The sequence below is a fragment of the Heloderma suspectum genome, chromosome 2 (assembly GCF_057233095.1).
Source record: "Heloderma suspectum isolate Gila_16-S chromosome 2, 16-S_ref, whole genome shotgun sequence".
In the NCBI taxonomy this organism is placed as follows: Eukaryota; Metazoa; Chordata; class Lepidosauria; order Squamata; family Helodermatidae; genus Heloderma; species Heloderma suspectum.
The window spans coordinates 203,413,389-203,437,912 of record NC_139459.1 but is presented as its reverse complement, the minus strand read 5'-3'; the positions used below and the strand labels follow the sequence as shown (position 1 = coordinate 203,437,912).

General features: G+C 41.5%; 1 protein-coding gene across 4 annotated transcripts; it reads right to left on the bottom strand.

The window, feature by feature from the left end:
* Positions 1-1,755: 1,755 nt before the first annotated feature.
* PSMD12 (proteasome 26S subunit, non-ATPase 12) lies at positions 1,756-24,524 on the bottom strand. Of its 4 annotated transcripts, XM_084837466.1 has the most exons (12): positions 24,177-24,358; positions 22,616-22,725; positions 20,493-20,552; positions 19,683-19,811; positions 12,940-13,047; positions 9,821-9,925; positions 8,594-8,743; positions 8,318-8,452; positions 5,959-6,071; positions 4,846-5,020; positions 4,220-4,297; positions 1,756-2,199 (listed from the first exon to the last, which is right to left on the bottom strand). In XM_084837466.1, exons 4-12 carry the CDS (start codon positions 19,800-19,802, stop codon positions 1,990-1,992), a joined length of 1,194 nt encoding a protein of 397 aa, XP_084693592.1. In that variant the 5' UTR covers positions 19,803-19,811; positions 20,493-20,552; positions 22,616-22,725; positions 24,177-24,358; the 3' UTR covers positions 1,756-1,989. The 4 variants fall into 4 exon arrangements, with proteins under 4 accessions (XP_084693592.1, XP_084693593.1, XP_084693591.1 ...); XM_084837467.1 differs by lacking the exons at positions 22,616-22,725; positions 24,177-24,358 and adding an exon at positions 24,361-24,524; XM_084837465.1 differs by lacking the exon at positions 22,616-22,725.

The following is a 24,524-nucleotide window of genomic DNA, read 5'->3' as shown; positions in this document are numbered from 1 at the left end:
GTTCTGCACACTTGAAATGATCCTAAGTCTCTTTGAAGAAAGAATGAAATGGAGGGAAAAAAGATTTACCAAAGGTAACCAAGACAAGACAAAGAATTCAGCTGATGCTAGTTAACAGATACAAGCAAATCAAGTGAATGCAAATTGAAAGAAGCATATGCCTCCCTAGCAACTTTCCCCATCTCATATGTATGAGAATCAGGCCCAGTTCAGATATTCACTCAGCTGACGCTGGGCTCACTGTGTAGAGGAACACATTGTGGAATGTGCCGTGAGTACTGCTTAGGAAGGCCTGCATGCACAAAAGCACCATATATGAGATTCTGACCCCTCATTACATCAGGTTTCGCATACAGGCATGGAGCACTTGCATGACATGTCAAGTTTGTACATGGCCAGGGCTAAGGTGGCTACCTACCTACGTCACCTGAAGTACCACCCAATTTTTGTGATTCCCCCTTTCCTTTTCAGAAACTCACACCACAGCCCTTCCTATTTAGGAGGGCCTCAGGAGAGGCTTTACAGACGATGTGGGAAAAGTCACCTTCACCCCCACCCCTTTGCTGGTGCTTCTCTGAATCCAAGCCATTAGCTGCTCTTCTAATTATAAGCAGGTCTGGGGCTGGACAGTGCCTGGTTACAAGAGCACCTGAAAGTTCCATGTGCATGTTTCGAGTCTCTTAAGGAAAGGATGGGATACAAAAGGAACAAGCAAAATCTAACTACAAGCATTTTTTATGCACACTGGCAAAACTTATAATGAATCTGAACAGTTTCTCTCGACACACAACTGGTCTATTTACACTCCAGCAAGCAAAATGAATTAAAGATGTAACAGCATACAGAAGAAGGTATTTTCTGCTTTTAAAGGCTGGGATCAAGGGTCTGAACATGTCCGAGTGACATTTTTTCTTTGATCAGTAGAGCCCTCACCCCCATCACAATCAGCTTTTGAAAGTTCTCTCAGTTTCAAAAGTAGTTTGCCACGTCACATAGGTGGGCTGCTGTTCGGGAGACACAAACCCAAAGCACCCTTAGACAGCATAGCTCTTTAGAACTCAAAGTATCCCAGACACTTACAGATGAATGCTGATAAACCTAGAAGTGAATTTTCAAAATGTAACTTGGAAACAACCTGTTCTGCAACCAAATATGGCTCATCTAGTTTAAAAGTTATATATATCCTCCTACAGAGTTGAACAATTTAAATTTGACAGCATTTGCGGAACCATAGCCTAAGCTATATGGCCATTTACGAGATGGAAGTCTGGAACAGAAGATTAAAACAGCTTGGCTTATTTACATTATGCTTTCATTTTAAAATCTTAAGATGAACTGAAACAGTCTAGATACTTCCTTTATCAAGATATGACGAGCCATCTACAATGCTATGAAATTAGCTTTTGGTAAAATTACTTGAGTGTTACTGTAGCTAAATACAAGTCAAACAAAAGGCATTTATGCATAGGAAACAGAAAATAAGCTAAAACTGACTCCATGCTGCCTTCTCTTAGATCACATTCTGCTATAAAACTACCACACCACAGCATGGACTAAAAATGGAAATTCAATTTCATGCTTGAAATTCCTAGACACAGTGTCTGGGAAAAGTTATTTTTTAAGAATCATCTTGTTACATTTCTTTATAAAAGAATATATTACAACATATTCATACATCTGGAAGAGGAAAAAAGATAGCCAAGATAGACAAACGCAAGGTAAGGACAAACTGGGATAAATCAAAGGCCATTTCCATTACACAGGCAATACACTTTTATTGTGTTTTTCCATCAATTGCAGCAAAAAAAATGTTGTTATAAACCAAATGAATAATAAAAGGAACTTAATTGTCAACAATTCTTCAAGAGTGATTATGTTCTAAGTTTCACCCGGGAGAGATGAAAACAAAAAACAAATATACAGTGGGATAAAGTCTCTTTCTATGACCAATTCAATGCCTCCCTAAAGCATTAAGGCTACTGAGGCAACCTACTGCAGGTTATGTATCATCTCCTCTTTGGCAATGAGGTGTGTAGTTTTGTTAACTAGAGCCATCAGTGAATTGAGCTTGTGAGACCAGTCATTGAGTAAGTTATTTGGGTCCTTGGGTCTCTGAAAGTTGATAATTCCTGCCAGCCTATCAACTTTTGCAAAGATGGTCTTATTCACCACTAAGTTGGACAAAAACTCCTCAGATTCCTGTAAAGTAAACAAATAACACTGAATTAGATAATTAAACTGAAAAAACTGCTTTGAGTAATAATACTTCAAAGACATCTAAACTCTGAAGATCAAACTTGCCTGTACAAAGTTGATTTATTTCCACTGAAATAAATTGGACTTAAGAATGGATTCAGAGATTTCAGCTTGGCTGGTTTGTTTATCAATTTGGTTGTTCTGTTTATCTGTCTGAGATAACGTCAGTTAGAATTTCTTAAAATTTGCGTTTCCCAAACTGAAACTATATTGGTGTTATCAAACACATTTGCTGAGCAATGTGTCAAGATAATCTTGTATGATGCAAGCCAAACTCATATCTGAAGACCAGCTATCTCTTTGCAACACAATTATGAAAACAGTTGCAGAACATGTAATCCCACATAACATCTTCTGTGACCATTATGAAAGGAATAAATATGCATAGCAGGTCAGGGCACTTCAGGGCAAACACAATAGAACCTTCCTACACTTTACTTCCCACATTTCTGGATGCATATGGGAACAAGGGCAGGAATAGGTCAGTGAGTAATAGAAACTAGGTATACATACAGTTCGATGAGGATTACAAAGAGTGCAAGCAGGAAATGTGGGGGCTTGGCCAGAAGTAGTATATGACAGATTGTAGAGGATAAAGCTCCCCAAGCTGAAAGAGTGTGTAATCTATTAAAAGGCTTCAACAATTCTGCTGCCCGTAGCAATCGTGATGAGTGGCAGCCTTCCACCCAACTTTGAAGCTGCAGAAACTGGCATGGATTGTCCCAGCACTTGTGTGGCAATCCCACCATCTTCCCAGGTCCACACTTGGGAAAAAGCTGGGTATTTGGCTGCTGCGTGGCCAAGAACTTTGGCCGCACAGGGCCAAAATGGCAACCTGCAGCAGAAATGACAGGGTGGAGGGCACTGGATGCTGCTGCTGCCTCAAGGTATTAGGGGCATCTTCAAGTAGCAGCACCCAGCTGGGCACCCTCCCAATTGCTCAGGGGTAGGGAACCTCTTTCAGTTCAAATCCCATTTCAAGGAAGTTCTTCGGAGCTGCATTACAGTGCCCAAGGGGAAAAGGGGTGGGGCCGACATACAGAAAATATCCACATTTTCTAGAATGAAGCTCTTACTGCCAGTAACTAAGCCTTAGGCATTTCAACCTTTTAGAATGGGAAAAAGAACTGTTCAAAGCTGGGAAACCACCAAGCAATTCCTGGTTGGGGGCCAGATTTGGCCCCTGGGTTTGAGGTCCCCCACCCCTGCTATAGCTCTTTTCTCAGGAAAGGCAGAGAGAGAGAGAGAGAGAGAGAGAGAGAGAGAGAGATGTTGCTGCTTAAAGATGCCCAGGTCACCTCCAAGCAGTAGTGCTCAAGCTGGCACACTCTCCTTATCCTTTGAGAAAGGCTGGCTAAGAGGGAGGGGGTTGCCCAGAATGGAGGGGGGTATTGAGCTGGCAACTAGAATTAGTTATTCTTAGCTCTTGAAGTTCCACTGGTAAAGGCTAAGAGACCATGGCTGCAACTAAGTGTTGACTTACTAAAATGGCTCCTGTTCAGCATAATTTTGGGGATTCTATATCTACACTATAGCAATTGCCTTGGAACACTGCCTATGTAAGTTTTCTTCCAGACTAACATTTACCCATAGGTAACTCATAGCACAATCCTAAGCATGCCTTAGTTACTATGCATGTCCACCCAGAAATAGGTCTCACTGAGTTCAAATGGTACTCCCAGGTAAGTATTTATAGGATTGTAGCCTCAACCAGATGTATTTGTTCACTGGCACAGCCAGTGGTGAAGGATGCTAAGAGTTGCAGTCCAACAGCATCTGGAGGGTGACACATTCACCCTGTTCTATATGAAAGTAAGTGCCCCAGACCCAAAGTGAGAGTTTGCAATTGCCACATTATTCACTGTGATTGGGCCACAAAGATTCAAAAAGTACTACTCTGATTCATAATTTTTCAACTATGCCATAGTTTTTCTCTAATCCAAAATCACTGAGCATCACTTACATCAACTGATAAATCCAGAAGTTGTGCCATTCTCTTCATGGTAATTCTGGTATAATATTTTGCCATTATTCTAATATTCTAAAATAAAAAATCAGAATGAAAGGTTATTGTTGAAAAGTAACTGAAATGACCTCCACACATAAGAATCCTGTAGTAGAATGAAACATGCTTAGATTCCAAAGGCCTATCTAGTGTAAACCAAGCAATTATTTCATTTTGGCATTCCAAGTAATGTACAAGACATTATGATAAACCTCCTAATACACAGGAAACAGCTCACTGGAAAGGACTATTACTAAAATGTTTTACAGAAGGTAACAATTCTGCTTGAATCCTCAGCAGCATAAAGCTTTAAAAACTATTTAAGTATTTATATGGAAAGCTAGAGGAGTGATTACGACAAATTAAAATAGGTCTTACACTTTGCATGTGTTAACTACATTCTGACTTCAACAAAAGGTCATGTCATGTATAATTAATAAAAATCCCAAGGAACAGCTTAATCTGGGAATACAAACCCTGTATCCTTCCTATTTATAAAACACAGTTTTATAAATAGGATGAAAATGGCTACTAATAGCACTACTCACAGTCCTAATTAATAGCTAGAAAGCAATTATACTTACATGCTCCACTACTCTGTTTTTTAAATCTTTCCATCTTTTTTCACCTTCCTCTGTATAACCAAATACATCTGTTGCAGGACTTTCTAGAGATCCTTCCCTCAATTCTTTTCCATATTCATCAACTAGAGTAGTCCAACGCATTAGTTCCATAGTGGTAAATAGTTTTAAAAGATCTCTGTTAAAAAACACACACGCAAAAGCCTCTGTGAATGGTTGGTCGACAAAGTTATTCTCGTGCACCATAAGACAGTGGGCCAGTTGGCAAGTAACAGAAAATTGTGGGCTAATTAACCCACAATTTGCTGTGTATGAGTGGGAGCACTCCCTATAGTATGTTCCTCACTTCTGCTTTCACAGCGTGTAATTGGTTCATTTGTAGATTGTGAGTGTGCCATGAGAACCCGGAGCACTGGGTTGTTTAGGGGCCAAACAACCCAGCAGTTAACCCATAGTTTGTTTTAAGGTTAACCCTTGAGTTGTTTAGCTCATAAACAATCCAGCGGTCCAGGTTTGCACGTCATGCTCACAACCTAAGAATAGGTCAGTCATAGGTGGTTTACAGAAAGCAGAAGTGCGGAGCATGCTAAAGGCAGCATGTGTGCTTCCGCTCATGCACAGTAAATCGTGGGCTAACCCACAATTTACCATTACACTTGAACTTGGTCAGTAAGTTTGCCTTTTAAGAACTCTGCTGGAAACATTTGCCTTTTAAGAACTCTGCCAGAAATATCAATGTATTAATGAAGCAGGTGCTTTTAGAAAATAGACACAAGAACTAATTCAGAGAAAGGAATGCATTGACACGGCCTCCGGTATATAGAACATAGGTACATTCACTACAGAACATACATCAAGGATGCTAATTCTGTTTGGTCTGATATAAATAAATTTACACAAAATGTTAAGAATTAAAGTCCCCACTTGCACATGCAAAGGACTGGGTACAAACTCAAGCATAATTGTACATACTGTAAAGAGTGGTAACTCAAACGTCTTTACCTTTACAAGGCCATTACATTTTGAACATTATATCAAGTTCTACAAGACGTGTTCCCTAGTACATTAGCACGCAAACAAATACTACTATGTTCTCATATCAAAAAAATTACATACTTATACTTAGGAATGTCTTCTAGTTTTTTATCACTGCTTATTCTATGCACCAGGTCAGACTGTTCATTGTCATACGGTGATAGGATAACGTAAAGAACAACACTCTTCAGTGCCTGTTTCAGAGAAAGATAGAAGAAACTTCAGTTTGAAGAGATACAGAATACACAAATGTAATAAATGAAAGAAAGCTGCAATTGCCATTTGTAAGAGAGGGCTGAGCTTATTAATCTACGTTCTTGTAATGAATTAAATCCGCCTTATCACAGAATCACAGAAACAGAGAACTTGAAGGGGTCAAATTGGTCATAAAATCCAACCTTGTGTCAGAAGCAGGAATCTTAATCAAATGACAGTATATCCTCTGCATACCGACATCCTTGATTATACAGAGTGAAATCCAACATCGCACGAGTGAACTTCCACTCATGCAATGGGACTTCACCCTCTTTTCCTCTCCCATACAGCCCCATGCACTCAGACACAAACCCAAAATCTGCTCCAATTCTTCAGAGCAGATTTTGAGGGCGCACAGAGGACTGCAGGATGGGCAATCATCCCCTTCTCCATTCTGCCAGCAGAAGCAGTTCCACTGATGGAAGGGGCTAACTGGATACAGCCCATAAATGGAAATAACCTTAAAGTTCCTCCAGTCAATCATTTGCCACCTAAACAAATCCAGCCTCATACTTATCTAACCTAAAGACCTTAACCCCTAAGCAAGCTTGATCCACACTCACTCTTTCAGCTAGAACATTGATCTTCTCTAACTCAAACAGCCTATAAACCATTTTGACCATATTTTGCACTAATTTCTTGTCCCTTTTGTTCTAAAGACAGCACTTTGTGAATCTGAAAACGTGAGGTGGTCTTATCTTCTCCAAGAAAACAAATCCATATTCTTCCAGTAATTCCTTGGATACCATGCTTTTGTTACTGCTCTTTGGATTTAAGTTTTATTATGTCTATTTTTAAGGGATACAACCAGAACAAATAACCCAGCAAAGACCACACTACTGTAGAGTAGGAGAGGACTTCTTGTGCTGGCTCCATATTTGCTCTCCTAATGAAACCTAAGCATGCTATTCTTGGCAATGCCATGACACTGCTAACTGCTATTCCATTTGTCTTCAAACCTCTCTTTCTCCTCTCTATTACTAGCTATGCACTCATTCCACAAGCAGTATATCTATCTTTGGTAGCTAATATGAGAAATCAGGAGTTTACATGCAACACTAGCAACTTTGAGAATTGGGACCAGCTCAGATACTTACTGGGCTGACAGTGCAATGTGTGGTGGTAGAGTGGAGGCACAGATAATAGAATATGATATGAGCAATCCACAGGGAGGCTTACATGCATGAAGGTATCATCTCAGAGATTCTGCCCCCTCACTACATGATGCAGACACGGATTCACCGCATGAATCAGGCATCACATAAAGGCATGGAACACCTGCATCATAGGTTAAGCGCTATCTGGAGTTGCATCACAAACCTGTGAAGTGTCTGAATACAGGGGTTAGACCTAGAGGTCCCCGAGTTGAGCTCCACTCATGGAACATTCCCACTGGAGGAAGGGGGAGACAAGCTTTTTGCTGATTCCTTCTTCCCCCATACCTTCTAAAAATTGACTCCCGAGGGTTGGGGGACCCTACTGAACAGTGTGGGAGGTGACTGCAGGGGGAAATCAACAAAAATCACCCCTTCCTCTGGCAGGAGTCTCCACTGTCTCTCAGTCCATTCCACAAACTAAAGGAGCATTTCCATTTGCAGAAAGGAAAGCCTGTAACCCAGCATTTTCACAGTAGAATCTACACCAATACAACTTTAGTTACAACTTATTCAGTAGAGAAGAATGTCATGGCTATGACTGATTGATTTTGGGTCTGTTCTCACACAAAAAAAGACTAAGCAATAAGAAGAACTGAAAGTAGAATGTGAACCAATTGCATGACAGACAGCCCATGGTTCAATTATAGAGTACATGCCTTGCATACAAAAAGGTCCCATGTTTAATCCCAGCATCTCCAGGTAGAGCTTGGAAAGGCCTCTGTCCAACACGCTAGAGAGGTGCTGTAAGACAGAGGACACTGGGCTAAATGAATGGTCTAACCTAGTATAAGGCAGATTCCTATGTATGTCCCATGTACAAACACAAATTGTATTACTGAAATCTTGACCAGAGTGGGGAAGTGACAGCACTTGACTATAGGTCTGTTCTCAAAAGAACAGCCAAAGGAAATATCTGTGTGTCCCACACCCCCAAAGGGTAAGCTAGATCTATTTTCATACGGTATCTGATTGTACAGACAATTATTTTCATAGGTTACAGTATATTTAGTTTTCTTTAGTTTTCTTACCTGTTGCCACTTTTCACCTTCAGCCTGAATGCAGGGTGTATCATAAATAGCTCTGTAGTGCTTACAGATGGAAAGGTAGGAACCTTCATGTTGATCCAGCTGAATCATTAAGTTGTAGTATTTCAGTTTTAATTTCTGAAAAGTCAAATAATGTCAGGTTAACACAGACATGTTAAACTCAATAGTTTTTCCAATACTACTGAGAAATCTATTTAAACCCATGTGCATAACATCTCATAAGCCAGCATAGCACAAATCTTCTACCACCAGACTTACCTCTGTGTTTTCTTCCTGGAAAAATTTGGTGTTTATTTTTTTGCTAATAATTTGGGTTCGAATGTAGTCCTTGACAGCCAGACAAAGCCTCATCTGTTCCAAGATGAACTCCACACGTTCCTTCTTTTCCATTGATCCATAAGTTTCTACCTAAAATTCAGAACATATTAGAACATTATAGACACTGATATGCAAAATTTAAGGGCACCACACACTAATCCGGGGTAGGCGACCTGGTGCCCTCGAGACGTTTTAGACTACAACTCACATCAACACCAGCAAATGGTTAGGGAGTATGGCAGTACACCACATGGAGGGCATCAGGTTGCCTACCTCTGCACTACATCTTTGTAACAAAAGCAATTTAGTAATTAAATCCAATTTTTATTCACTTAAGTAAAATAGGTTTGGTCTCTGAGCATACTAGAAAATTATAGTAGTTGTACTGCAAGTCCAAAAGGCTAACATATATGGTAAGATTCAGTATGAGAATAGAATCATAGAATAGTAGGGTTGGAAGGGGCCTACAAGACCATCAAGTCCAACCCCCTGCTCAATGCAGGAATCCAAGTCAGAGCATCCCTGACAGATGGTTGTCCAGCCTCATCTTGAATGCCTCCAGTGTGGGAGAGCCCACTACCTCCCTAGGTAATTGGTTCCATTGTCGTATTGCTCTGACAGTCAGGAAGTTTCTCCTGATGTTCAGCCGGAATCTGGCTTCCTGTAACTTGAGCCCATTATTCCATGCCCTACATTATGGGATGATCAAGAAGAGATCCTGACCTTCCTCTCTGTGACAACCTTTCAAGTACTTGAAGAGCGCTATCATATCTCTATGATTATCTGTTTAAATATAGCCATACAACTCAGCTACAGAAGCCTTATCAGTTCCAGTTCTTGCCAGAATTCAGTTTGGGGCAACTGCTCAGTAAAATTTTAGAGGGTGCCATGAGAACTGACAACAACTTCTGGCAAATAATGCATCACATCATGTAGGCAATATATTTAAATACTGTACTGTTAAATACTACATTTAAATACTATACTGTCACTATACTTTTGGTAACTGAAAGATAGCTACAAAAAGCTTATGGAGTGCATAGTTCTCTGATTTCTATCATTATGTCAAATAGTCAAAACAATTGTTAAAAATCTTTAAAAAGGGTCAAAGTGACAGTACTTGGTGAGCTGTTATTCAGTTCAAGCTAAGTGCTTCTGCTCTATTACCTGAAGTTCTTGAAGAATTGAGGCAGCTTCTTTTACGTCTCCATTCTGTTCTTTTATTGTTGCAAGGGTATTTGTCAACCGAGCCCTCTCAATTTCAACGTAGATCTAAAAATAAACAAAGGCTTTTAACTTCATGTAAAATATTTGGCCCACAAACATTATATTGACACTGAAATCATAAAACATGATCCTTCCCTGCATAGACACAGTGCTTGTGTGGAGAAATCCCCATAGGCAGGGGTAGGTAACCTTTCTGGGCCTGTGGACACAACTGGCAATTTGATAAAACTGTCCTGGGTACCACCACAAAACGGCTGTATTGGTGGCATGGCTAGCGACCTGCCCACAAGACTGAGTACAAGGCGTAGGTGGGATCTGAGCCCCAACACACTAACCTCCCTTCTCCCATGCCAGCCAACACGTTCCCCCCATCCCTTTTTCTCTCTCTCTCATGCTGGCTCACCATAGACATTCTCTCTCTCACACACATACACAAACACCATGCAGCCCTAGCTATTCATCCTCTATTTATTCTCCCTCGCACGCACCCCATATATCCATCACGCATGCATGCACATATGCCCCTCCTTTCTCCTTACTGCAAGGACATGAAAAACTGCACATGTAAAATAAACCACGGTTCTTTGAGAAGGTTCTAAACTATGCCATCAGCAAATTTAAAGTTTCTACAAATTAATGGTAGCGTATACGTGGGCAAAATTCTTGGAAGATACAGTGCACTGTTGTTGGTACTGCTTGCTATATAAGGATCCTGCTGAGAGATTCCTTATGGGACTGCTTAGAAACTTCTTTTGAAAGACAGACTCAGTCAGGATGATTTGCTGGCTGACATTGATAAATATGCTACTTATTGAACAGTTTGTATACACTGACAGCTGAGGAAATTAGGAGACAAGTGCGTTAAATATATTGCTGTAGTTCTGGTTTAACGTCTAATTTCTATTATACAGTTTGAATTGTATAATCCACATCTGGGTTTTATTTTTCAGTGTTATTTTTTTCTTTTTGCCATGACCTTTGGTTTCAGCATATTTGTCTGGATACCATTTAGTTGTTTGCTGTGCCACTGGCTACAACCAGTGTTTTTGGAAGCATCTCGTGATATGCGTAGATTTGGATACCACTGAAATAATTACCACTAAAAAGTTTACATACATTCCAGAATATGACTTCAATGATATTTCACAGCAAATATTAAATACAAGAACCTAACAACCATCCTCATATTGGAAATCTCTTAGGTGAAGGTATCACAATAGATATTCACAAGGATGACTTTTTGTTCCAGGTTTAGCCATAGCAGATGAGTGTAAAGGTGAAAATAGGTCCTCACAAGACATTGGTTATCCACTATCTTTAGAAACAGCCTTTTTCCTACATTACTTTAAACTGTTTCTTTTGTAAACATACTAGCCTGGGGAAAGCCCAATGTAATACATTCCCTAGGAACATTCAGGGTACAGTCTTGTATCTATGTCGGGCTGCCTTTGTAGTGTTTGAAAAATTCAACTGGTTCAAAATATGGAGGCCAGAATGTTAGCTGGAGCTTGTCTATATTGTTTCATCAGCATTAACTACAAATGTGTTTTCAGATCCAACTGCTGGTATTCACCTTTGAAGCCCTAAATAGTCTAGGACCAGGATATCCTAAGGACTGCCTCTTCCCATATGTACCTATTCTAATCCTCAGGTTCAGAGGCCTCGCTCTGTGTCTCCCTGCCTTCTAGATTATGGTGGATGGATATTCATGGTACCTCAGTTGAAGAAAACCCTCCAGAAAACCGCCAGTTCTTTGTGTGATAGAAAAAAGGATTAAACATATTTTTAAAAACAGAAAGTTTTTGGTTTCTGCTGTCATTTCTTTCTTACTCTCATTCTAAAAACCTATAGGGAAGCAATCCAAAAATCTTTTAAAATGTTATAGAGTGTACACAGTCAGAAACATCTGAAAGGTCGACCATTTGCGTATTAGGAAAAAATACATCAGGCAGCTCCCCTACACGTGTGATAAGAAAACAGCTAGGAAGGCTGGAAGCTTCCAGGCAAGCCCTAGTTTCATAGAGTATTTCCTTGCTCAAATTAGTCCACAAGCACAAGGACCTTTGTAAATAATGTGGATTTTGAGGTAACTATTCTTGACAAACATTTTGATCATGTAGGGACTCATCTTTACAGTCCAAATGATTTTCTTCTTCCTTTACCCTGCTTACCTGGTACAATTAACACAGTCAAACAGTTGTATAAACCTTCTATAAACGACACTCTGGCAAACTCAACAAATAAGTGAGTAAAATAGGAGTTGCTATTTCTGGGGACAGGAGGTGAGGGATGAGCCTGTGTGTGTGTTTTTCTTAGAATAGCCTTGCTTCAGTTACCCATGCTCTGACACCTCCCGTTTGGATTAGTGCAATGCATTGTAAGCGGAGTTACCTTTGAAAATAGTCCAGAAAATTGAGCTAGATGAGAAAAGGGCAGCAAGACTTAACAGAGTCTGGATGATTTGATCATATTATGTCACTGCTTTATCATGTTACTGGCTTCCAGTCCATTTCTAGCCTAACTCAAAAGTGCTGGTTGTGATCTTATAGCACTGAGTAGCTTGGGATGAAGTTATCTGAAGAACTGCCTCCTCCCACATGTACCTTGAAATCATGTTTATGGGCCCTTCTCTGGCTGCCCTCATCAAGGGAGATGCAATGCGTGGCTACTGGGCCACGCATCATACCTCTCAGTGGTGGCACCCTGGTTACACTCTCCAGAGAGGCACACCTTTCATTCTCCAGAGAGGCTTCATTGTGGTCTTTTCAGCACCAGAAGAAGATTTTATTTTCTGAGGCTTTTAAACTGTGAACTTTAGATTTCACTGAATTATAGATCTATTGCATACTTTTAGCTACACTATATTTCCCTATTTGACTCCCAGCTGCTCATTTTTATATGCTGAATTTATTAATGTTGTTATTGTTCTGTGATTATTATTTCATTTGTAATGTTTTACTGTTCATAAGCCACCCATAAAACACAGTTATTGGATGGTATATAAGTGCATCAAATAAATAAATACATCTTACTATTCTTGAAAAGGAAAAATCTCTTACCTTTCCTTCCGTGACCATGCGCAATGTGTCAATTAAACGCAATTTGATTGGTAGATCTGTGATCTCTTCAACATAAGTACAGCACTGCTGGACCATTTTAGCAACTGCCTAATATGAATGAGAAAAGCTGTAAACAAGTGTCAACATAGACTTGCATAAACAGAATACCTATTTATCCAAATGTTCAGATAATGCTGCCCTTTACAAAATTTCATTTCAAAATTAGTATCTATCAAAACACAAAATCTTTGCAAATAAATAAAAATGGAAATTTTTGAAATAAAAAGTCACTGCTAAATAATTTATTTGCTTCTATTCTCAGATATAAATCATACTAAACAGGCAGACCTTAAAGATGTAGCTTAGATACTTCTTCCTAGTTCTTCTCACTTTAACAGCTGTGTTTAAGGATGTTAAAGACATTTCTCCAGCAACGCAAAGTGCTATGTGAAAGGACAGAATTTGCCTGTCTGCTAGAGACATCAATTAGAATATTTCTGAGAGCAGCATGAATAATACATTTAAGATTGCTCTTTGCATAATATACTAGTACTGCATATGGTTTTGCTGATTCTTTTAAAATGCTGTGAACTTTCACTACTCCTACCAACTTGAAGAGCCTTCCCATAGATTACCATTTTGGCACCCTACAAGTGCAGCTCACAGGCACAGGATAGTACCTATAATGTATCTGATTTTTCTTCCCTTTTCAGCATAATTTCCCCTGCAAATACCAGAGCAACTTTCCCCTAAATTGTCTCCAGAACCTTAGGCTCTACAACAACGCTACACTGATCTGACCTGGAGTGGGTGCTGACTCGTGTAATGTGCTACATCAATAACATTAAATATACAGCTTCAAAGAGCTTTTATTACTTCTTACACTAGCAGAATGTATTATATATGTGTGTGTGTGTGTGTGTGTGTGTGTGTACACGCAGATCAAAAGCCCTTGACAAATAAATATCTAATCCCCACTTCAAAAACATTGATGAAGGGGACTGCATTACCTCCCGGAGGGAGCAATCCTATGGCCGCTAGTCAGTGGCTAGACGGCCATAGGATATCTGGTTTTCCCGGAACCAACCTTGGAACCTGTGCTCCGAAGTCAGTTCCTGGAGAACCGACCTTCCTTGCAGGCAGCACAGAACAGCCCCATGCTCAGAAGAGGAGTACAGAGCCGCCAAAACAGGGTGGTTGGGGGGGGGGGGCGCCCTTCCAGGCCAGGGAACGCAGAAATGCTGGTATGACACATCCTATGTGTTTTCCGGCAGCCTCCTCCCCCACTCCACCTTCCCATGGCTAGACAGCCAAAATTGGCTGTCTAGCCACAAATGCAGGGTAGGAGAAGTGCAGAGGGAATGATCCCCTCCATGCTTCTCCTGCCCTGCATTGGATCGGTGGTCGCCTCTGAGTTCGGAGGCGGCCGCCTATCCCCATAGGATTACGCCCTTAGGCAACCTATCACAGTTCCATTGTTCATAGAGCAATGAGGTTTTATTCTACTGAACTTTGAAATCTAACCCATCTAGTCCTACTTTATCCAGCACGACATAGGAAAAATCCTACATGTTGGCCTTTAAATAAAGAAAGAAAAACTTCCAAGTTCTTTCATATGTATTTTTTTCTCAAAACTTATCCCATTCCTTTTCTAGCATTCTAAATCCTCTCTTTGCTGCTTTCTTTCTCTCCTAATATTGTTTATGATAACTGTAACAGGGGAAGACATAGGAAAGGCCATATTCTAACTGTTGACAGCGAACTATCCAACATGTGAAAGCAAACCTGGATGGTGGCGAAAGGAATGTCATGTGTCTTCTGTACGCTATTATTTCATCATTTATTCATTACTTATAAAATGTATTCCGCCAAAAAGACACCCAAAGTGATGTACAATCAATAGAAATAAGTAATCATGCAACTAGAACAAATCTTTAAAATGCAAAAGGCACAGTGCACTTCGCAATTAGTTTTAAACTGTCTAAGAAAACTAAGAGGTCTTTAAGTGTCTGAACCTGAGCAATAGGATGGGGCTTGGAAAAATTGCTTACAGATCAGTGCAACAGGTTGGATTATCTCTTTTTCTCTTTCAGACACACATCTAGCTTTTATGATTTTCAACATGTTTGCCATGTTTGTAAACTGTTGTATTACTGTACAGCGCCCAGAGTGGCCGGGTGACTGGCCAGATGGGTGATCAAGGAATTTAATAAATAAGTAAATGTTAATTCAACAGTAACAATTTCCCCCTGCCGATGTCCTAAATATGTGGACAGAGCACACATAAACAGTTTTCACACTAATTGTGATCTATATCCCTGCAGGATCTATATCCCTGCAGCGTGGCCCCCAGCACAGAGCCACTATGTATAGTTGAGGTGCAGAACCCTGGCCTTTGGAATTACTCTAGTTCATCAAAGTCCCCAAACCAACCTACAGAGCCTCCTGTGGTTCCTCAAGGGTTCCCCAAAGCCCTGCCCCCTGGAGAAATGCCCCTTGTTACTTCTCATCTGAGATTGGAGATCACAGTGGGGTCACAAAGGACTCAGTCAGCACCAGGAAGAATCACAGAATCATAGAATAGTAGGGTTGGAAGGGGCCTACAAGACCATTGAGTCCAACCCCCTGCTCAATGCAGGAATCCAAGTCAGAGCATCTCTGACAGATGGCTGTCCAGCCTCGTCTTGAATGCCTCCAGTGTGGGAGAGCCTACCACCTCCCTAGGTAATTGGTTCCATTGTCGTTTTGCTCTAGAACACCTACTCTTCTCAGTGGAGTCACTTTGCATGGTGCCCAGCAGACCCACAGGGGTGCTGACCTTGCCCAAAGCCCTGGTCAAGCCCCTTTCTCTACGCTGGGGATGCTTGGAACTCCATGCCTCTCCCAGCACACAGAAAGGCTGGAACAGGCAGGTCGATAACATCAGTGGCTGTGCCATGCTCACTGATGTCATCCAGCCCACAGAGGTCCCAGGGAGGGGGGATTTTGCCTCCCACCAACACTGTTGTCCACTCCTCACCTCTAGTTACTGAGAACTAGACTGCTGGCTAAAAGACTAGCTCTCCAGTATTTTAGCTAGACTGGTAGCCAAAAGACTACCTCTTCAGTATTTGAAGTAATCTAGTACACCACCACAACTAGAGCAGTGGATAGAAAATATTTTAGACTAGAATATTAAGGAATGAACAGTGTAATAGGCAAAGACATTTTGAGGAGGTATGGTATTACTTCCTTAGACTATAATGAGTAGGTAGACAGCAGGGTGGATAAAAATCAGTGATCTTTAAAAAAAATGATTTTTTAAAACTTTGAATTGATTTTTAAAACAATTGATTTTTTTTAAAGAAACCATAAATCTATTTCTCTCTCATGTAAAGATAAGTGTTGCAATTAAACATCATCATAAATATGCTAAACCTACATTTACAGTCTCATAAAAATGGAGTTACCTAACTGATCAAACACGGGCATTCGCTTCAGTTTTTCATCTCATGAAAATGACTCTCTTCAGGACACTAGCTCTTGCTTCTTAGACGTTCTGGGCTTTCAGTTTCTCTGACTAAAAAAACATGCTAGATAGTATTGTATTGTTTTGTTCTGTGCTTATATGGTGGTGGAGTTGGGCCAAGCAAGACAGAGGAATTAGTTAAGAGAACAATAGACCAGGGTTGTCAAAAACAGATGCTTTTAAAGAATCCCCAAATGGGATTTTTCAAAATTAAATGTTTTCTGCCCAGCTACTATCAAACTTCACTTTGACCTATCATACATGGGCACTTTGTTTTTGTTTTTGTTTGCTATTTTGTTTTTTGTGAGGGCAAGACATAGTGAAGCAAAAAGGAAAACAGTGGAAAGAAAAAAAAGACAAAATTGCCCACTGTGCGTCTCCCTGTATTCCCATACTAAGATTGCAAACCTATACCCACTTACCTGGGACTAAGCCCCTCTGAACTCAATGGAACTTATTTCTGAATAGACATGTATAGGATTGTGCTGCTAACCCCACTGTCATGGGTGCTGGCCATAACAAAGGAATATTTTAAAAACATTCCCTCAGTAGGTAAAAAACGAAAGTGCGCAATATATATACACAGTGAAAAGAGATGCAAAATCTGCTTGTAAGAGTGACACAGTGTAAATAATATGAAAACGTTTAAATGGGAAACTTGATTTAAATCAACTTTTAAAAATTGATTTAAATCATTATTTAAATCATCTTGACCTAATCAATCCACCCAAGTAGACAGCCATTTTGCTCCCTCTTTTTGGACTTTCACACATTGTTAACTTATTTCAAATTCCTATACTTCACTATATTTTACATTAAATATACTATGATAGTCCATCTACGTACGTATTGATTGAAACCTTGTCAGTAAACCTTACAATAAATATATGGTGAGTATTATAAAAAGCAACCTCTAGCAAGCTGGAAATACACAGTTCAACTATGCGTTTAAAGACAGCAAGTAGGAAACAGATAGGCCATTTAATTGAACAGAATAAATCCATCTCCCCCTCAAAACTAGCAGTAATTTCCCCAAGGGCGGGTTGCAGGGGACTAAACAAAAGAAAGATTGAAATGCTCTTGGCATTTTGCCACAACCATTGAATGAATACACTAGTCAATTGCACATCTTCTAACAAAGATGTAATGTGTACTTTACAATTTCAGGACATCTTTATTAAGTTGTCAGGATGCACTTAATTAGATGCCTGAATCAAACATTTTTAACTCATTTCAAACATGTATGGGTTCCTTAAGGAGGAAAAAAGGCAGGATATAAATGTAATAAAAAAAAAAATATATATATATAACAGATTTCTGATCAACATGGAAACTCCCTTAACATCTATCTCCAAAATACATATGGTATAATTAAGCCATTTGGGAAACTTATTTCCAGATTTCACTCTGTAAATCCTTGTTTCACTCTATAAATCACATACGCTGTGTCACAATTAGCAAGATGCTCTACAGACTCCTGAGTTAAATCAGCTGAAACCCAACCACTTTGGCTTAATTGGGCTGTGGATCAGATTTGATAACTAAGTAAACAAATGGTAGTTAATGTTAAATGAACAAACTTCGAAAACACTTGCTATGCAAAACTAAAACAAGATGCATCAGTATAAGATTAAGAATTAAATATGCAGCAATGTGAAAGTGTCATTAGGGCTGATCTCTCCTGGACAAGATGGAAAAGAAACAAAATCTGCAGTTTTTTGGTTGACCACTATGAAGCCTAAGAAAATATACAAGCTCTGGGAAGCATTCTGAAGGTGGTTTGTTCACAAGAGCACATCATTTGGGGGATATTTGTAACAGCAAGCAGCATAAAACTGTAATAGAACCACACTTATTTTCAGATCACCTGTTCTGCAAAGTATGAGAGTTAGGTAGGTAGATTCACTGCTTAAAGAAGTCCTGGTGCATGCTGAGCTTCATCTGCTTAACTATCCCCACCCCCAGGCGTAGCATGTCATGTTACCTGAACCCAGGCAGCATGGCTTGTTGGAGGGGGAAACAACCCTTAAATAACCCAACAACAGCCCATGGGTTATTTGAGGGTTGCTTCCACCTCCAACAAGCCATGCTGCCTGGGTTCAGACGACATAATAAACCGCACCTCAACAGGTAATTAGGCAACTGGCGCCTAGCACATGCCAGCACGCACAACAGCTTAAACATGGTGATTGTGTGAACCAGCCCAATGTGTTCTTTCCACACATTCTTTTAAAATATTCCATCAACAAAACAATCATGATTTTAAAATATGAGCATGTAAATTCAGACCAATATAGGAATAACACAGAAGTGCATTTAAGGCGCAATCCTATGGGGATAGTTGTCTGCCTCCGAACTCGGAGGCAGCCAACTATTCAATGCAGGGCAGGCGGAGCACCGAGGAGGTCCTCTCTTCTGTGCTCCAGCCGCTCTGCATTTGTGGCTAAACAACCGATTTCAGCTGTCTAACCAGGCCGCATTGGAGCAGGGAGGTCAGATGGTGCATAGCAAGCATCGTAACAGCGCTACCACCGTCTCCTCCTCTCCCCACCCCCAGGAGCGCCCATTTTTCACCTGCTCCACGCTGTTCTTACGAGCGCAGCGCTGGAGATGAATTGCACTGCCTACAAAGCAGTGGCGGAAGGGGAGTCAGGTTTCTGGGAACTGAGCTCAGAGCCCTGGCTCCAAGCTCAGTTCCCACAAACTGAAAAATCCTATAACCATCTAGACAGTGTCTAGTGGCCATAGGATTGCACCCTTAATCATGCATTCAAGTGGAAATAAAATACAAAATAGTGCATCTCTTCAGGCTGTGATTCTGGACCGGAATCACAAATATGGTTGACAGGATGTCCATGGCAACCAGAAGTTTAACTCTAATGACCAGTAGGAAAAGCTTCTAGGCACAGGAGCAGCAATTTTTAAAGAAGTCACTGGCAAAATAGGCAGACATGATGATCCTTTTTAAAAAGGCAAGGCTGCATCTTGTGCTGGGAAGCAGAATCACCATCACAGATGGGAGCAGCTGCTGGAAAAACAAATACATACCACCTGCTACTCCTGCCTTGTAAAACCCATCACCAGGAGCAGGTACAAAAAGGACACATTTATTTGGCAGAAAGGGAAAGTGTCCTCTATTGGTAGCTATTAAAAATAATGATTGACTAAACTAAAGTCTAGAGAAAACTTGTGGACATTGTTTTATCTGCCATCGCCCCACTTACTGTAATCTCACCTGTTTTAATTGACTTCTCCTCTTTGACAGAAGGATAATATTTTCATTAAGAGCATCCCAGTCTTTAGCGTCGTAACACATTTTTACTACAGTAACCAAAATGCGAGATGTGGATACCATATCAGAAGCCTAAAAAAGAAAAACATATTTGTTAACAATAAACCTAAGCACAGAGATACTGCTTCTAGAATGTACAATGTTTCCAAACAGTTCCAGTGGACTAGCACTAATACCTCTCCACACACACACGCACACACACAATGAAAAACAATGAGTTCCTGGCCTGGTGACACAACTTAACGTCCACAGTAGGAGAGCAATCAGGGCTGCATAAAGCCAAAGCCATGGATGTACTCACTGTTCTGCTACCCACATCAAGTTAATTTACCTCACAGAATCAGTGGCAGTATACTACAGAACAAGAGTGATGCCTTGCTTTCCTTACTCCCCACTCTTTTTTCTTGCAGTTTTGACCTCCACAAGAGCACCACTATAACACTACTTGCACACAAGTCCGGTACACTGTGTTAACCTAGAAGAACTCTTCCACCATCTGTTTCTGCAATAATAAGCATTAGAACAAATGAGAATGTCCATCACTCATAAGTATACATTGAAAGCTTGGGGGAAAATCTACCAATTATCACTTTGACCTCTACAACAAAGCCATTAGCCGCAGTTACACCAGAATTATTAGAAGGAATTAGGGGGCAACTAATTCACGTTAAGTAATCTTGTGAAAACAACTTAGGGCTAAAGAGCCACAGGCTAAAATTACTTTTTTAAAAAAGGACTGTGTATTGTACTTACAGTTCGAGTCTGTTTTTCCAACGACAGCAAGGTTTCAATTGCTTCCTGAAGTCTTCCATCCTAAAATACAAGATGTACCGTTCAAAATGATGGGGAAAAAGTACTTTTAAAAACGACAGAGAACTGCCAACATGACACATCCAACATGACATTTAACAAAGCTGAGGTAATACATGTTATTTTTATTGTAGATCAGAAAACTATAAGACAGAGATCCTGGTTCAGATATCATGCTAAACAAACCATGGACAGAGTCCCTGTCTTGTTTAGCCGCACCCACTAACAGGAGGAGTCAAGCAGGAGCAACTGAACAGCATGTGCAAGCATGCTTGCTCAAGGTAAGCCAGAATTCAAAAAAAAATCTGGCTTACCTTGATGTGCAAACTGTGTCACTGAAAACAATATTGCAACATCCCTATTGCTTTCAGTTGGACTTAGTCATGACCCATGACTGACTATAGCTGGATTGGGGGCAACAGGTTTTAAGTATGTCTTTTTCTTCTAGGTACCTGGACTCGCAGAAGATATGAAGCAGAGCCTCATATCTCAAATTACTTAAGTTACAGTTGCACAGTATTCTTTTTCAAGTTGCCAGAAGCAAAGATAGAAGAAAGTAGGCATCCATTTTTAAAAGTGGAAGCCAAATGATATGTTCAGATATCAACCAGAGATGTTCAGAGGCCTATTTAGGTTTCCCTGCTTTAGAATTTTGGACAGTAGGGCTTTGGACTTTTGTAGTCCAAAGCCCTGCAGGAAGGTGGGTGGGACAATGGAGAAACACCTTCCATTTCACCTTAAACCATTTTCAGCCAACTTATCTTGCTGTGGGTGGTGTCACGTCACGTGACAGAGAAGCTTGAAGATCCGTATCTCCCCTGTCCCCTCCCCTCATCCAGCCCCCTTTCCTCCTTCCCCGCCCTCTTCCAAGGTCACAACATCATCATCAGAAAAGAAGTCGCTGGAGGGGGGAATCAGCATCGTTCTATAGTCTCTGGGAAATCCTCCCAGGGACCATAGGATTGCTCTCTTAGGGTGCAATCCTATGAATGTTTAGACAGAAAGAAGTCCTCAAACTCCCAGCATGCCCCAACCAGCCATGTAGGACTTTTTTCTGTCTCAACATACCTAAGATTGCACCCTAAGGGTGCAATCCTATGGCTGTTAGACAGCGTCTAGATGGCCATGGGATTTTTTGGTTTCTGGGAACCAAACTTGGAGCAGGCGCCCCAAGCTCAGTTCCCAGAAATCCGACTCCCCGCCCCCTCATAGGAGGTGTGATTTGTCCCTGGCTCAGCGCTTGGAAGAGCAGCACAGAGCTGCTGAAAAGGGGGCATTCGTGGGAGTGGAGAGGGGGCTGCAGAAGAGCCGGTATGACACTTCCTGTGTGCCGTCCAGCCTCCCCCCCCCCCCCCGCAGCACCCTGGTTAGCCAGCTGAAATTAGCTGTCTAGCTGCAAATGCAGGGTGGCTGGAATGCGGAAGAGAGGATCCCCTCTGCGCTCCACCCGCCCTGCATGAGATAGCTACCTCTGACTTCGGAGGCAGTCCACTATCCCCACAGGATTACGCCCTAAGTGTACCTGAATACTTTGGGTGTAGTTCCAAATACTTCACAGTAACATTCTTCCCACAGCATTTCAAACTATTTAGGGAATTTTACCCATTAATTTAAAGCACTCTGTGAGTATACCTCACTGTATAAAACGTGCAAATGTAATTCAAAGAGGGGGTACTTCCTAAAGTAAACCTTCCAGTAGTTCCACTGTGAGAGGCAGCAGCAAGAGGATCTGACTCAGCAGTTACCTCTCTTGCCAACATTGCTGACTGTCTTTGCTTGCTGTAAAAGGCAACCCAGATACCCTTACATCCAAGTTATGTAGGCTGATTTTGCCTCACAGTAAAAGGGGAAGAAACTGCTGTGAAAGGGCCTAGTCACTGCCTGTTTCCCTTTTCCCTGTGTTCAACAGAAGTACTGTATGGGATCTAAATTAGCTATCGCTCAGCTGATATGCTTAGAAGGGCCTATCCTAACTTGTAAAGCAGCCAAAGTATAAGGGCAACAATCAGATCCCTCATCACCACTTGGTCTGGATAGCCGAAAGGCAGCATGCCATCCTTTCCCACCTCAGAGGAGCAGCAGTCCAATGGAATCTTAAAACAGCAGTTGCCTCTTCCAGGCAGGGAGGTAAGTGCAAGGAGAAGTCTCCAGCTGCATTTACTACATACTTTGTTTGCTAGGAGGAGACAACAAATTACCTTGGAATCAGCAGCCAAGACAAGCAACAGTGAGGACTAGTCCCTGCAATCTCCTGCAAGTCCCAGCTGCTATGGCAGAAACAGGTCAGGTACAAATACCGTGACACTACGAGGAGTAAACTATAGATGTACCATCAGGATACAGGTTTCTGAATTCATTATTATCACTCTAGGAAATAAACTTAGACTATTGCCACTAGAGCCCAACTCTTATGAATTAGGAAATGAACAAAAAGATAAAGTGACTTCCCTAAATAAATCAAAGGTGTATCCACTCCTTCATTAGTATGTGCAGTTGCTATAATCAATATAATGACAGCACAGACATAACAAAATAAAAGAACCCTTCTAAACAGTAGAGTTCTGAACTTTCAAAACTCCTGATAATCAATTTTATAAATCACTGAGAAGAACAGAAGTTTAAAATAGCTACAACTGTTAAATGGTATACTTAGGATATACTTTGTATTGCTTACAGTGTCTCTCAATCAAAACATACACTTAATATAAGTTACTATGTGCTGCTTCATGGCGTTCTTATCATGGTTTAATGCAAGATAAAGGAATTCATAGTGCACTAGAACTGATTTATATTACACAAGAAATGCATACATCAATATTGTACATTTGAGCTCTATATCAATCGAATTTCAAAAACTGCGCTGTAATCCAGTAGATTTCATTGCTTATGCAGTGCAATCCTACACATGCTTATTCAGAAGTTTTACTGAGTTCAGTGGTACTGACTCCCAGATAAACATGCAAAGGAATTGCAGCCTTGGTCTCCGATTCATTATTTGATGAGTAATTCTTACCCCTGAGCATTCGAAAGTTCCCTCCCTCTTTTCGTTCTTCCACACCAGCACTCCACTGAACACTTCTCTTTGGGTGCAAGTGGCCGTCCAGACGATGCCAAAGTATTAAAAGAAAGGCAACGCCTTCATGCCACTACCATAACAAGTACAGCCACTTAACTTCAGATTTGGAGACATCATTTCTCTACGAAACAGTCCAGAAGGAAAAGGTTCGTCCCGATTCAGACCACAGGCCACTCTCAAAGGGAACATTTTCCTCGGCCGGCACCTATTTATCATACTCGCTACCGCTCCAGTAAAAGGGCCTTCGCCTTCCCCGTTCCTCCCGGCCCTGCCGCCTAATACGAGGAGGAAGCGGGCCCGGGCCATACAGCCCATCCGAGCAACTGGGTCACTTCCCTTCCCGCCCCAGAATAAGGCAACTTCCACGATACGGACGAGCCTTTAATTGCCCCCCACGCCTTCGTCCACCTCTCAAGATATACTGCCCAGTCCGCCCTGGGCTACCGCGCTGACCCTCCCCCGTGCCGCAACTGCACGCTGAGGGAAAGGCCGATGCGGCCTAAGCCGCGCCGCGCCATGACTCAGCCCCTCGGCCGGGCCCGGTGCCTCACCCGGGCCATCTGCTCGCACTCGGGCAAGCGCTGGTCTACCGTGGCGCTGTAATCCACTTCCATTTTCACGATGCGGCCATCGGCCCGCTCCGCACCACCGTCCGCCATGGCTGGGTCACGTCCAGCCGGGAGTCCCCCACACAGCTTCACAAGCCCTCAGTCAGTCAGTCACACACTGACTCACCGGAACCGGAACCCAATCGGCAGAATCACCTAGGCACCCGCACGGACGCCCATCCAGAGAGGACCCCTTCTCCTTCCTTCTCAAGGCAGGCAGCAGGCACTGCGGTAGGCTCCTAGAGCGTGCACGGCGGCTCTTTCTATGAGAGTAGCGGGGTCCTTCCTGAG

Bases quoted from the DNA above. Each gene is read 5' to 3' on its own strand.
- PSMD12 (XM_084837465.1), bottom strand. From the start codon at position 24,284: ATGGCGGACGGTGGTGCGGAGCGGGCCGATGGCCGCATCGTGAAAATG. The intron at 20,553-24,176 runs GTGAGGCACCGG...CTTGTATTTTAG, and splicing joins AGTGCGAGCAGATGGCCCGG to GATGGAAGACTTCAGGAAGC. The intron at 2,200-4,219 runs GTAAGTGATGCT...TTTACTTTACAG, and splicing joins TTCTGGATTTATCAGTTGAT to GAATCTGAGGAGTTTTTGTC.